Genomic DNA, 13042 nt, shown 5'->3' with positions numbered 1-13042 from the left:
ATTAGCAAACATTTACGGCCTTCTTAACCTGTTTGCGAGCGGCGCACCTGTGCAGACCGGGGCGGGAGGGCTCAGTGATACGGTGTCTTGTGCACATAGGCTCATAGGGACGGGACTAGTGTGCTACTAAAAAAAGATATGCAAAAATCTACAATAAAAGTGAGGAGCCTGAACAATGTGAAGGTTCCACTAATGAACGGAATACAGGTCTGATGTATTAATGTGCTGCATCGTGTGGAGACCCAGCATCCTCACCGCAACAAAGGAAGAAGCCACGGAACAGTCTACACTTCTGTTCAAGCTCCGACAGTAGAACTTAGGGCATCAGTGACTGTCGACGAGTATGAACTTTACAGGATGTAACTACTATGAGACCTCCACTGTGCCACATGGCAAAAGTAATGCTCTAACATCTATCTATTATCTATCTATCTATCTATCTATCTATCTATCTATCTATCTATCTATCTATCTATCTATCAATCATCTATCCATTATCTATCTATCTATTATCTATCTATCATTCTATTATCTATAATCTATTATCTATCTATCATCTATAATCTATTATCTATCTATCTATTATCTATCTATTATCTATCTATCTATCTATCTATCTATCTATCTCTGTATATAAGATTGCTTTATTAGTTTGTTACCGTATGTAAAGATATTAAATACTCATGTCACATGGATGCAGGTGAGGAATAAATCGCACATGATGTAAGTAGAACCATACAGATTCCACTTTTCCACCTTTTCAGGAGAAACATCAGAGCTATTTTTTATGCGTTCATGTGAACGCGCCCTTACACCGCTATACCCTCTCCTGCTATGTACGACCCTCGCACCTATGAGTAAAGGTCCTGGCCCTGACGGCCGCCGGTAGGTCACACAGACCTGGCGCATTGAGCGAGAATTCCGTGCAATATTCGTCTAGTAACTTTCTCCGCGCTCCAGACTGCATCGCCAGTTGTTAAACCTCTTTATAGCTGCCAACAGGTGCCTGGACCGGCCGCGCCGTATCAGCGGTGTCGTCCGGGAGCCAATAAACCATTGTAACATATGGAGAAAAATCCCGACTGCTGAGCTAATCTGGAAGGCAGTTACTTTCTGGTGATCCGAGGCCCATGGAACAAAAATTGATCAATTACACAAATTAAGCATAGCCCTTCAGGAATTTATTTTTATTGGTCTGGACATCTGTTTCAGTATTGTCCAAATCCAAAAATCAAACGGTGCTTTGAGCTGCCAAGTTAGGCAAGAAAATCTAGCGGCCATAAAACTACAACACAAAACCACTAAGTTAATATTACATCCATCTGCTGAATGTTATATAAATATGCAGCCCCTTTTTTTTATTTTCTTTGGGAATACCATTTATTTTTACAGTGCCCAGTATGACATTCGACGGCATTCTGTGCAGTTTATTACAAAGCGACCATAAACGTTTCTTCAAAAATGCATTTATAATTGTGTTACGAGTCCTTGGTTAAGTGTCTGCGCCACCTGTCCTATTTATAATTAAAAGCAGAATTTTTTTTTTTTCCTTCCAATTTTTTTTTTTTTTTTGGGGGGGGGAGGGATGGAGAGTTGAAATACTCAGGACAAGGACTCGAAAAAAAAAAAAGGCTGCAATTATAATTTTTAGAGAAGTCATTAACCAATGATTTAAGAGGGGTCTGGCTGTGACTTTACGGGTGGAAATTATTACAAGGTATTGAGAGTTGTTAAAGGTAAATGCGCGCCCTATAAATAATTAAGAATCGAAATGAGTTGACTTAGTGGTTACGGCCGAGTTCACACATGGGGGAAGCCGAGGAGAAACAGACAAGAACTGCGATGCGGGACACTAAAAACTTCTCTTGGCCAACGCAGATCTGATCTTTGTTGATCAACCCAAAAACCTTTACTCCGGCATGACACGGCGAGCATCTTACCGATTGAGTTAGATTTTCAGAATCTGTGTTGCGTGTGGATTTTTCAGCAAAATTTTGTTGCATTTTTCACCCTTTCCTTTGCAATGGGTGAAAACAATATTGACTCTGCATAAAGAATTGTCATTCTTGATCAATGGGGGCCCGATTTTTGGAGTCCACCCCACCAGGCAGCAGAAAGGGGATTTTTTTTTATTCTAAACAGGGTCACTTTTGTCACTCATGGAACAGAGCCACAAAGCAATGTGTGAACCTAGTCTTATGGACTTATGGTAGATCATCCATAAATGGGTTGTTTAAATTTGGAAAAACATGGCCGAGAATAGCCCCGACCCAGTCCACGGGTTGTTTTTGTTATGCCAGCTCAGCTCCATTTAAGTAAGTGAATAAAAGTTGTAATACCGGATACAACCTGTGAATAATGGAGGCACTGTTTTTTCATCTTTTTTCTTTGAACCTTTTCTTTAAGATGTTATAGATAACTCTCAGTTATTTCTTACTTGTGATCATCGATATTTCCATCATTCCAGGTCCCGTTGGATTTCACTCTCTAAACTTTTCTAGTGGGTCTCAGGTCATTAAAGAGTGGTCTCCTAATAGACCACTTTTCAGCTGATCATGTGGGTCTAGCTCAACCCCAGCAAACTGCTGCTGGGTCCCTGTTATACACAAGGACCCAGGGAGGGGTCCCCTATTATTACATTGACTGAAGAAGAGGTGCAGCTTGGCCATAGGCTCCCTAATTTTTCTGGTTATTTTTACATGGTCATGCCTGTACCTATTGGTGGGTATAGATTTCTTGGGGAGTTGTAGCTAGTTATGGACTAAAAAGGAAACTTTACTTGTGAGTAGTGATGAGCGAGTATACTCGTTGCTCGGATTTTCCTGAGCATGCTCGGGGGTCCTCCGAGTATTTTGGCGTGCTCAGAGATTTAGTTTGTGTCGACAAAGCTGCATGATTTGTGACTGATAGACAGCCTGAATACATGTGAGGTTTCTCTAACAAACAGGCATTCCTCACATGTATTGAGGCTGTCCAGCAGCTGCAAATCATGCAGCTGCGTCAACGGAAACTAAATCTCCGAGCACGTCAAAGTACTCGGAGGACACTCGAGCATGCTCAGGAAAACCCGAGCAACGAGTATACTCGCTCATCACTACTTGTGAGTAGAGATGACCAAACCCAAACTATAAAGTTCGGGGGTTCCCTGGAAGTCCATTTTAGTGGAGAGAGAGAGATTCTGTGAGGGTACACTGCTTCCTTTGGCAGTCCCCAAGCCCTTACTACGACCATTGTACAGCACCAATGTTCGGGATCCAATTGACTTCCATGGAGTTTGGGTTCAAGCTCGGGTAGAGTTCTGGTACCAAAACCGAACTTTAGACTAAAGTTCAGTCGAACCCAATGAACCCAACATACACAGGTTATTTCATCCCTACTTGTATGATTGCCAGAGTTTCACGTTCACCAGGATAGGCAAATTTATGCTTACATATGTTACAGATGTCGCCAGGTCATAAGTATCCAGTTTTTCCCCTCATCTTATTCCCACTGCTCCTCTGAGTATTCCATTTTTCGTTTTTTTTTTTAAATTCGTCATACGGTTCCAGAGATATGAACCTTTTTATTTAATGCTAAATTTTAATATTTTTTTATCAGTGGGTGGTACTTACAGGTTAATTGAGCCTAAAGACATGCCCAAGAGGATCCTGTGAGCCACGCCTCCCTGTAAGAAATCATGAAAGGTAGAACAAAATAAAAGACTCCATTTCTCTGGAACCATATGACGGATTTAAGAAAAATAAAAAGTGGAATACTCAAGGGTGCAGAGGGTATAACCTAAGAGCAAAAACTGGCCACTTTTGATTTGGTAAAAGGTCCCCTTTAAAGCGGTTTTCCAGAATTAAGAAAATGTGTACTGTGTACAAAAAATAGGACCACATCAGTTCACAGGTAATGTGTGACATTACCCCCATTTTCTTCAAAAAAGATAAGATGCAATACCTAACACAACCTATAGACAGGTGGCGGCGCTGTTGTTGGAAGAAAGCAGCCATGGTTTTCTAATCTAATAAATATGACCTCTGGGCGCTCAACTTTTACATGTCCTGATTGTAGAATGGACTCCTCCTTTCAGGTCAAAAGGTCTCACGAAGTCCAATAGTTTCCAAAGCTTAGATGGAACCCACTGGTCTGTTTAATTACTTTATATAAAAATATAGGGTCCCAGTGGACATGCTGGGATTTGTAGTGTAGAGATCTAAGTGATCTTCAGCTTCTCTGCTCCATCGCCATAGTCCTCAGGAGACTTATCCTTCACATTCTAAAGCATCTCTGAAAATAAGAAGTTGTTATGAGGGCTGACTTGAGATGAGTCTGAATGAGTTTTCTGAGAAGCTACAAGGGAGCTCATGACTGTTCTGTAAATGTGTTTAATAAAATGTGTGTTTAACAGCTCGCCGCCACGGGGAAAATCGAGAAGGATGAGTTTGCTACAGAATCTTTCAAGGAAAAAGAAAAAGTCTGTTTTTGCAAATCTTGTTAGAGAGAAGCAGTAGATTATGGTCGTAACTCTTCTACTGCCGAGAGAAAGAAATGGACTCTAAAGGCAAAGAAAAAACTAAAATCACAGAACCAATTTATACATGAGTTATATCTGATCCCCTAAAAAAAAAAAACTGGTCAAACTCGAAAAACTGCTCATCCGTAATCCATGTTTGGCTGTACATCTAGTCATCTTCTGAACTTATCAATCAAAGGATCAATCAGGGGCAAATGCCCAAATGGGACAGAGGCCCCAGACTACTTACTGATACAAATTTCACCCAGGACTGTGAAATCGGAGCCAGAGTGTGGGAAAATAGAAGAATCAGAATCAAAATCTTGGTTTACCAACTCCTCCATTTTGACTGCACCCCGCAATTTTGAGTAAAATTTGATCTGACGAACAGTCTATGAATTATCAAGTCATATCTGGTATCTACTGTGCTCTATGGGGGATGAAAATGGGTGATTTTTAAAGAGATTATCCAAAATTATCCTTAGGTTAAGTTTAAATGTATGTTTGCAGGGGGTTTGCCCCCTGAGATCCCCAATGATCATAAGAACAAAGGTCGTCTATGTGAATGGAGCAGTAATGCGCATGCATTGTACACTGCTCTGCTCATTGTCTAAGGGAGCATTGATACAAAGTACAGGTGTGTATTTACAATGATGTGTTTACAATGAAGGTCCAGCCATCTTGAGAAGGTGGGGGACAGAGATAGTGAATGGGCTACACACTCACACTTGCACATAAAATGACTTTGATTAGTGAACGTGATAGGCTGCTCTGAAGAGATGTGTTTTGAGAGAGCGCCTAAAACTGTGCAAATTGTGGATAGTCCTAATTTCTTGGGGTAGAGCATTCCAGAGGATTGGCACAGCGCCGGAGAAGTCTTGGAGTCGGGAGTGGGAGGTGCGGATTAGTGCAGAGGTTATTCGAAAGTCTTTTGCAGAGCGCAGCGGTCGGCTAGGCCGATAGACAGAAATGAGGGAGGAGATGTAGGGGGGTGCCGCACTGTGGAGAGCTTTGTGGGTGAGAACAAGTACTTTGAATTGGACCCTATAATGAATGGGCAGCCAATGAAAGGACTGGCGAAGAGCAGACGCGTCCGAGTACCGATTAGCCAGATAGATGACCCTGGCTGCTGCATTAAGTATGGACTGGAGAGGGGAAAGTCGAGTAGTGGGGAGGCCAATTAATAGAGCGTTGCAGCAGTCCAGGCGGGAGTGGATCAATGCGACAGTGAGGGTTTTTGTTGTTTCCATGGTGAGAAAAGGGCGAATTCTGGAGATGTTCTTTAGGTGTAAGCGGCAAGAGCGGGCAAGACATTGTATATGGGATGTGAAGGAGAGGTTGGTGTCAAACATAACACCCAGACAGCGCGCCTGCTGCTGGGGTGCTATTATGGTGTCACCCACGGAGAGGGAAATGTCAGATTTAGGGAGGTTAGTAGATGGCGGGAGCAGAAGAAGTTCAGTTTTTGAGAGGTTAAGTTTCAGATAGAGAGTGGACATGACATTGGAGACTGCGGACAGACAGTCACTGGCGTTCTGTAGTACAGCTGGAGTAAGGTCGGGGGAAGACGTATATAGTTGTGTGTCATCAGCATAAAGATGGTACTGAAAGCCAAATCTGCTGATGGTCTGTCCAATTGGGGCCGTGTAGAGAGAGAAGAGAAGGGGGCCAAGGACTGAGCCCTGAGGTACCCCGACAGCAAGAGGAAGAGGAGATGACGTGGAGCCAGAGAACAAAACACTGAAGGAGCGGTCAGAGAGATAAGACGAGAACCAGGAGAGAGCGGTGTCCTTAATGCCTAGTGACTGGAGCCTATGGAGTAGGAGACGGTGGTCAACAGTGTCGAAAGCTGCAGAAAGGTCGAGAAGAATGAGCAGAGAGTGGTCACCGTTACATTTTGCTGTCAGAAGGTCATTGGTCACTTTGATGAGTGCAGTTTCAGTCGAATGTAGGGGTCGGAAGCCGGACTGTGAAGGGTCTAGGAGGGAGTGAGTGGAGAGGTAACAGGTAAGGCAGCAGTGGACTAGGCGCTCCAAGAGTTTAGAGTTGAAGGGGAGATTGGAGACTGGTCTGTAGTTGTATGTGCAGGATGGGTCGAGAGCGGGTTTCTTTAATAATGGAGTAATGATAGAGTGTTGAAGGAGAATGGGAAAATGCCTAAGGAGAGGGAGAGATTAAAGATTGTAGTTAGGTGAGTTGTGATGACTGGAGAGAGAGACTGGAGATGTGAGGGAATGGGGTCGGTAGTGCATGTAGTTGGGCGAGAAGAAGAGAGGAGTCTGGAGACTTCTTCTGTGATGGGATCAAATGTGGAAAGTGAGCCAGGGGAAATGCAGGTAGGGATGGGAGTCACAGCAATTGGTGGTTGGGAGCGGATTTCCTGACGGATATTATCTATTTTCTCTATAAAATGGGACATGCATGTAGATACTACAAAATAAGCTGCATTACTAGTACAGTCACTCCCAAATGACCTGCAGTACTAGGGACAGTCACTACAAAATGACCTGCAGTACTAGGGACAGTCACTACAAAATGATCTGCAGTGCCAGGGACAGTCACTACAAAATGATCTGCAGTGCCAGGGACAGTCACTACAAAATGATCTGCAGAACCAGGAGCAGCACTACAAAGTGAGCTGCAATACCAGTTGCAGTCACTATTAATCTGTGCCAACCAAGTAAACAATGAAGGAGACAATGGCACTCACCAGACTACACTGTGGTTCCTTTTTTCAGCTGAGACTAATTAGACAGCATGGGAAGAAGGAAGTAACAGCAATTATCCAACATTGGGTCGTGCCATTATGAGCTATATGATGTTTATAGTCCACTGATATACCATCAAGTATACATCCAAAATGGGTTGAGTTTTAGGAAGACAAGTGACCGGTGTGTAGAATATGGCTACCTTATGGTCGTTCTGAAGGTCTGACCATGGATTGATATAGACCTTCTCAAATAAACTCTGTAATCAGCATCTAGTCCTAAATAAAATTTTTCCTTCTCCATTTTTCCTGTAGTACCGCACCCTCAGAAGCAGTTGGCGTACAACACCTCAAAGGCCGGTGTTGTGAAATTAACTCAAACATTGGGAGCAGAATGGATTGACAGAGGTGTGAGAGTCAACTGCATATCACCGTAAGTACTTGTGGGAATGGAAATCATTGGGTAAGATCCTCCGTCATAGTCAACATGAAGTGCACTTGGAAAAGCAGAGCTCAGGACATATTGTTAGCCCAATGTTTTGATTTGTTCTTTGGGTTCCTTGAGTTGAATTTCGGTAAAGTCTAACAAGTTCCCAAAGGTCTACAATCAAATGTTATCAAAGAGGGAATTACTGTATCCATTTTTAGATAAACCTTTTTCTACTAGAATTTTTTAAAATGTCTTTCCAAAGATAGACATATAGAATTCTAGATAATACAAATAGTCAAAGAATTCAAATGATAAAACATCTTAGATCCACAGTCGAAAACAATTTTTTTTAACATTTTAAAATTGTTGCTTACATAAAAAATTTTCTTAGCGAAATAAAGACCCTCTATAAAATGGGCATTCATGTTAACTGGGAAAATATTTCCAATTTCACAGTGTTACCGTTCATTGTCTGAGATAATCAAATATTAGCTCTTTCTGTCCCATCCAGAGCAGGAAATCCCAACATGGTCTGAAGCTCCAACGATCAACTGAGTAAAATGAGACAATTGTCATTTTCCAAACACTGTCCTGTCCATCTTTCAATATGTAGGAAGGGAAAATGAAGGCAGTGGCTTCATCTGCCTCATCACATCCTCAAATTGTGCCAAAAATTAGGTACAAAAAATTGATGCAAATTAAGCCAAACAATAGGTGGTGCAAAGTTAGACAAAAGTTTCCAAAGGTGTGCAAAATGTATCATCCCTCTTGAGCCACTGGCTCATTCTCACACTGTCTTATTCATGTTTGCATTATATAAAATTGACAGGACTAGTTAATCTGCCCCATGATCGTGAACATGGTAATTAAACTGGTTAGTGTCACCATATCCTAATTCAAGCATTAATTTACTCACTTCTTATTCCTATTATTGGAAATTAGTAAAGGATAACTCTGAGGATGGATTTCTCCTGTTGCCTACATTTTTGTCAAAGTTGTGTCTATGAAAAGGAAAATTAACAAATAGTTTTGCCTTGAAGCAAATCAAATTGACTTTGAATTTTACAGAAGTTTTTGGATTCGCCCAAAAGTCCGCCATTTTGCTGGATTCCAAAGGGCTGTAAAGGGCTTAAAGAAATACAAATTGTAACACTTGCTCTTTTACCTGTCTCTCGATGCTGCTCCCGGTCCTCTGGTTCTCTTCTATGTATCACCAGTCTTTTTTTCGTCTTCAAAGTGGTCTTCAGTGCTTCCGGCGCTGACAATAGCCTTGGAACACCTTGATGAAGGGCAAAGCATGTCACAATGTTGTGAAAAGTGCTGAGCACCACTGTGAAGATGGAAGATGATAGGAGGCATCTAGAAGAGGACCAGAGGAGAAGACAAGGAGCTGCGTGGAGGGATAGCTGAGAGCCTGGGAGAGGTGTATACAATTTTTTTTTACATTTATTATACTTTTGGATCTTGAGAGACCTCAAAGCATAATAAGGAACAATTGATTAGCAACAAATAAATTTTACGTAACTTTGAGCAAATCTGCGTTCAACGACTAGAGGAATTGGAACCACTTCGAAGTCGTTTGTGGAAAGTATATTCTAAACTGTAAATTTTTTTTCGCTCAACATAGTCAATTCTATGGTGTACGTGCCAAAAAGATACAGGAACAAACCATCAGATTCATAGTTAAGACCCAAAACGCTATTGACCTTCCAATTTCGACATAGACCTTTCCCAAATGTTGAGCTTAGGACACATAAATTCTGAAAGAAGAAGAAATTCTAATTACTAATTGTGCGTTGCTCTTATTATTTTTTTTTCTTCTAGGAAAGGTTTTCATTTTTTTTACTAAATGAAGTTCTGGCGTGGGAAATAAATCAGTAATAGGCTGTTAGCGCAGCACAGTCAATGCACCAGCACATTAGTACGTTGGCACTTGCTGTAGGTAATCTGGAAATAATTCAAATGATTCTTGCCTACGAAGATGCACAATGGCAGCTCTCCAAAGTAAAAGAAAGGAAAAAAAAAACACAAATGAGGAATTTCTGCACTGACTTTTCATCCAAAAATTTCTTCACACACAATCTTCGTCTCCAAGAATGCCAGAATTTTGGTAGCATCTTTGTAGGCGTTCTGTATGATGAAGATTTAATAGCCCCGTCGGAGCTTGCAATCTATTTGTCGTAGCTTTGGCTTTGGTAGGAGTTTTAAAGGTGACACGACGTTGTCAAGCGATTAGTGGTCATTAGGATAAATGGGGGTATTGGCTTTGTACTGATCCGTTAAAACAATTTGCAGATGAGGCCAAAAATTCTCATTGGCCTATTAAGCTCCAAATAGGTTTGCAAATGAGAATGAATGCGTATTTTATGTCATAACATTTGGGACCATTCGGATTCGTTGTATTGTACAAGTTGGAACATTTACAAAAAGTATAAACTTAGTTAAAAAAAGCTTTAGTGTCACAAAAGGGTTGTTTGGTTTGGAATATACATTTTTTTAAGTACCCAATTTAGTGTCTCCTGGGTGGGGTAATTTGACTCTCTCAACCTCCATCTATGAAGTAGGGAAGTTTTAAAGATCATCTATCTCTTTTTGAAGGACCCAGTGCATCTGTGTTTTATACATACAGTTAATCAACTGGAGGCATGTAATACCTAATTCCTCCTGTGGAGGCACTGTAGGGGATTCAAGCACCTACTGCTAATTGCAGTTGATCGCTGGAGGTCTCAGCAGCAGTACACCTTGAGATTATCTTACTTTTTGGAATACTTCTGAGAAAGAGGGCATTATCTAATGCGGACAAATCCTTTAGCGGTGCATTCAATAAAATATGTAAATGTAAAAAAGCCTTTAATGTTAAATATGAATTGATATTAACAAAAAGAAGGTGATAATGACGTTATGGAAGAGCATGTATCAAGTGTTTGGCCCAACTTTGTTGAGAACCTAAACAATTACCAATGTAAAAGGTCACCTGATGATGCGCCGTTCTAGTCTCAGAACGTCGCCAATCAGAAAGTGCCAGAAGAATGGACCGGTCACTTCTTTTAATTACTTGGTGTTTTTAAAAACTTGAAGTGGTTAAAAATATTTTCATAAGACTGAACATGTGCACAGCGAGTCATTTTTAGATAGACATTATTTTAATAGTTTTTTCAGGTGGTTTCCGAGTCGGAATGTATAGGGATGAGCGTACCAGTGGATGTTCGGGTTCGTCGCGTTTGACCGAACTGTAGTCCAAAATTCAGTTTGGGTGCCAGAATTCTACCCAAACCCCATAGAATTCAAAGGTGACCTGAACTTTGGAGCTGTAAAATTGTCGTAGTAATGGCTAGGGCGCTGCCAATGTAAGCAGAGTCTTTCTCTCCTGTTCTCCCGGAACTCCGAACACTAAAGCGGACTTCCAGGAAAAGGTGTCCGATACAAACTCCGAACATTACAGTCCAGGTTTGGTCATCTCTAGTCATGTGCATATATAACCACTATGCAAAATCTTTTGAGTGTTTAAAGGAGGATTTGCAGATTTTCCACTCCCAAAACTTCATTTTTTAGGGTTTTTTTCCCCCTCACTGTAAACTCTTCAAAACCACTTTAGAAAGGAAAAGCTCCTTCAAAAACTCACCTCAATGATTAGAGTTTCCTGTTTGAATAATTAGTCATTTTTGAAAGCCTCAAAAAACTCTGTGTGTACCTTGCCTTATAGTGGTTCTCCTGTCTTTCCCATATTTAGTGGCCACCAATGGTGACTGAAGGCCATGTAACTCCATCCAGATGTTTGGGGCACTGTATCATAAAAAGGATTAAAAAAAAGTATATGAGGTTAAAAAATGAGCTTCCATCTAACTTGGGTCAAGATCAATATACAGTATACTAACAATCACAAGGAATAAATAATTGCACTTCTTTAAAATCCTCTTTCTTCTACATAGGAATACTTAATTTCCACTTCACCGCTGAATAATAAAAATGGGAGGACAATATTTCCTTATCGTATTGTATTTTTGAAAGAATTATTTGCCCTCCCTCGGTTTTGCTCTGATGAAGCAGTTTGTTTGAACATCACTAGTCATTAGGTAATGTCAACACCACTTTCAGAATATTTTACTAGGAAACAAATCAGGGCCATTATCTAGTGGTACTTGGCCAAAATGATATATTATTCAAAGTGTTGGAGGCCGCGGCAAGTATTAGCTCTTTTGGATAGTAATGGAAATACAAGCTTACACTGCAGTAAAGCTAGTCGGTATGTGATGGATGAACTATTGGGAGGAAAACCTGGCAGGAGAATGGTGGAAAAAATGCACATGGTGTCAGCAGAAGAGCTTTTACAGGACTCGTAGAAATTTAGGATTTGTCTGGTTTAGTCGTTTCCAAACTGTGGCTTTCCAATAGTTGGATAGCTACAACTTCCAGCATAACATGCTAGCCTGCGAACATTTCTAATTTCGGGGAGTCAATGTTGTAGACAGATAGCCCACCTACATCAATGGCAAATACCTGTGCAATGCTTTATTTCCCCTGTAGTGGCGCTACAAGAAAATTCACCTGCTGCTTAGTTTCACCAAGATTATAGCTGATCCCAATACCATTAACGTAGTGTTGTTAGCTTAGTGCCTCTTACAAACAAATTGTAACGTCCGTCTGCGGTTCTGGGCTGCAGCCAGACAACACCCCGAGAAACACTGATACCCTTTACCCCTATACAGGGATCTGGATTTACAGCAGAGCCCAGGAGGCGCTGTCTGAATATGAACAGTGACCAGAGCAGGACGGTCGTCAGAGAGGAATAAAAACGGGACCAAAAGCGTAGTCGGGAATCAGAGTCTTAACCGAGCGGACAGCAGAAGTACAAGAAAACGGCAGACAATAGCAGAGTCAAATTCAGGCCAAGGTCAGAGTCAAAAACCAGGAGGGCAGCAGAGGTACAGAATCGTTAGGCAGTAGCAGAGTCAGAATATCCAGGCCAAAGTCAAAAACCGGGAGAATAGCAGAAGTACAAAATCGTCAGGCAATAGAGGGGTCAGGAATCCAGGCCAAGGTCAGCGTCAGTAATCAGGAGAAATGCAAGGTACAAAAACGGCAGGCAACAGAGTAGTCAGAAGTTCAGGCTGAGGTCGGAGTTAACGATAGGCAATCACAAGCAACACGTAGGGGAACCAAGAATATATCCGGCGGCTTGCAAGCCCAGTCCCAAGGTATTTGAGGGATCAGGTCGTCCCTCACAGGCTCCTGGGCTGGTGATGTCATCAGGACCGCCCCCAGGAGCAGACCTGATGATGATGCACCAGCCCCATCATGACTGACAGAGGAGCGGAGTCTGCGTCCAGTAGACGCCTGCGCAGAAGCCCTTTCATTGTTGCCGCCGTCACTCGGGCGCGAGCCACGGCGCCTCCTAGTGGTTGAGGGC

At 41.8% G+C, this 13042-nt stretch overlaps 2 protein-coding genes across 2 annotated transcripts in view; both read left to right on the top strand.

Moving 5' to 3' along the window:
- Nucleotides 1–13042, top strand: part of MITF (melanocyte inducing transcription factor) — a 374744-nt gene that overhangs the window by 268529 nt on the left and 93173 nt on the right. The gene's annotated exons all lie outside the window — the stretch shown is intronic.
- LOC141084790 (uncharacterized) overlaps nucleotides 1–13042 on the top strand; it is a 57828-nt gene that overhangs the window by 30310 nt on the left and 14476 nt on the right. The window contains exon 10 of the mRNA XM_073569720.1: nucleotides 7521–7638. Within this exon, the coding sequence (XP_073425821.1) occupies nucleotides 7521–7638 (118 nt within the window). The remainder of the gene's footprint in view (nucleotides 1–7520; nucleotides 7639–13042) is intronic.

Source organism: Dendrobates tinctorius, unplaced genomic scaffold (genome assembly GCF_039654945.1).
Source record: "Dendrobates tinctorius isolate UK_male_01 unplaced genomic scaffold, ASM3965494v1 ptg000027l, whole genome shotgun sequence".
NCBI lineage: Eukaryota > Metazoa > Chordata > Amphibia > Anura > Dendrobatidae > Dendrobates > Dendrobates tinctorius.
Note: the sequence above shows the minus strand (reverse complement) of the source record. Positions and strands in the feature narration are given on the sequence as shown.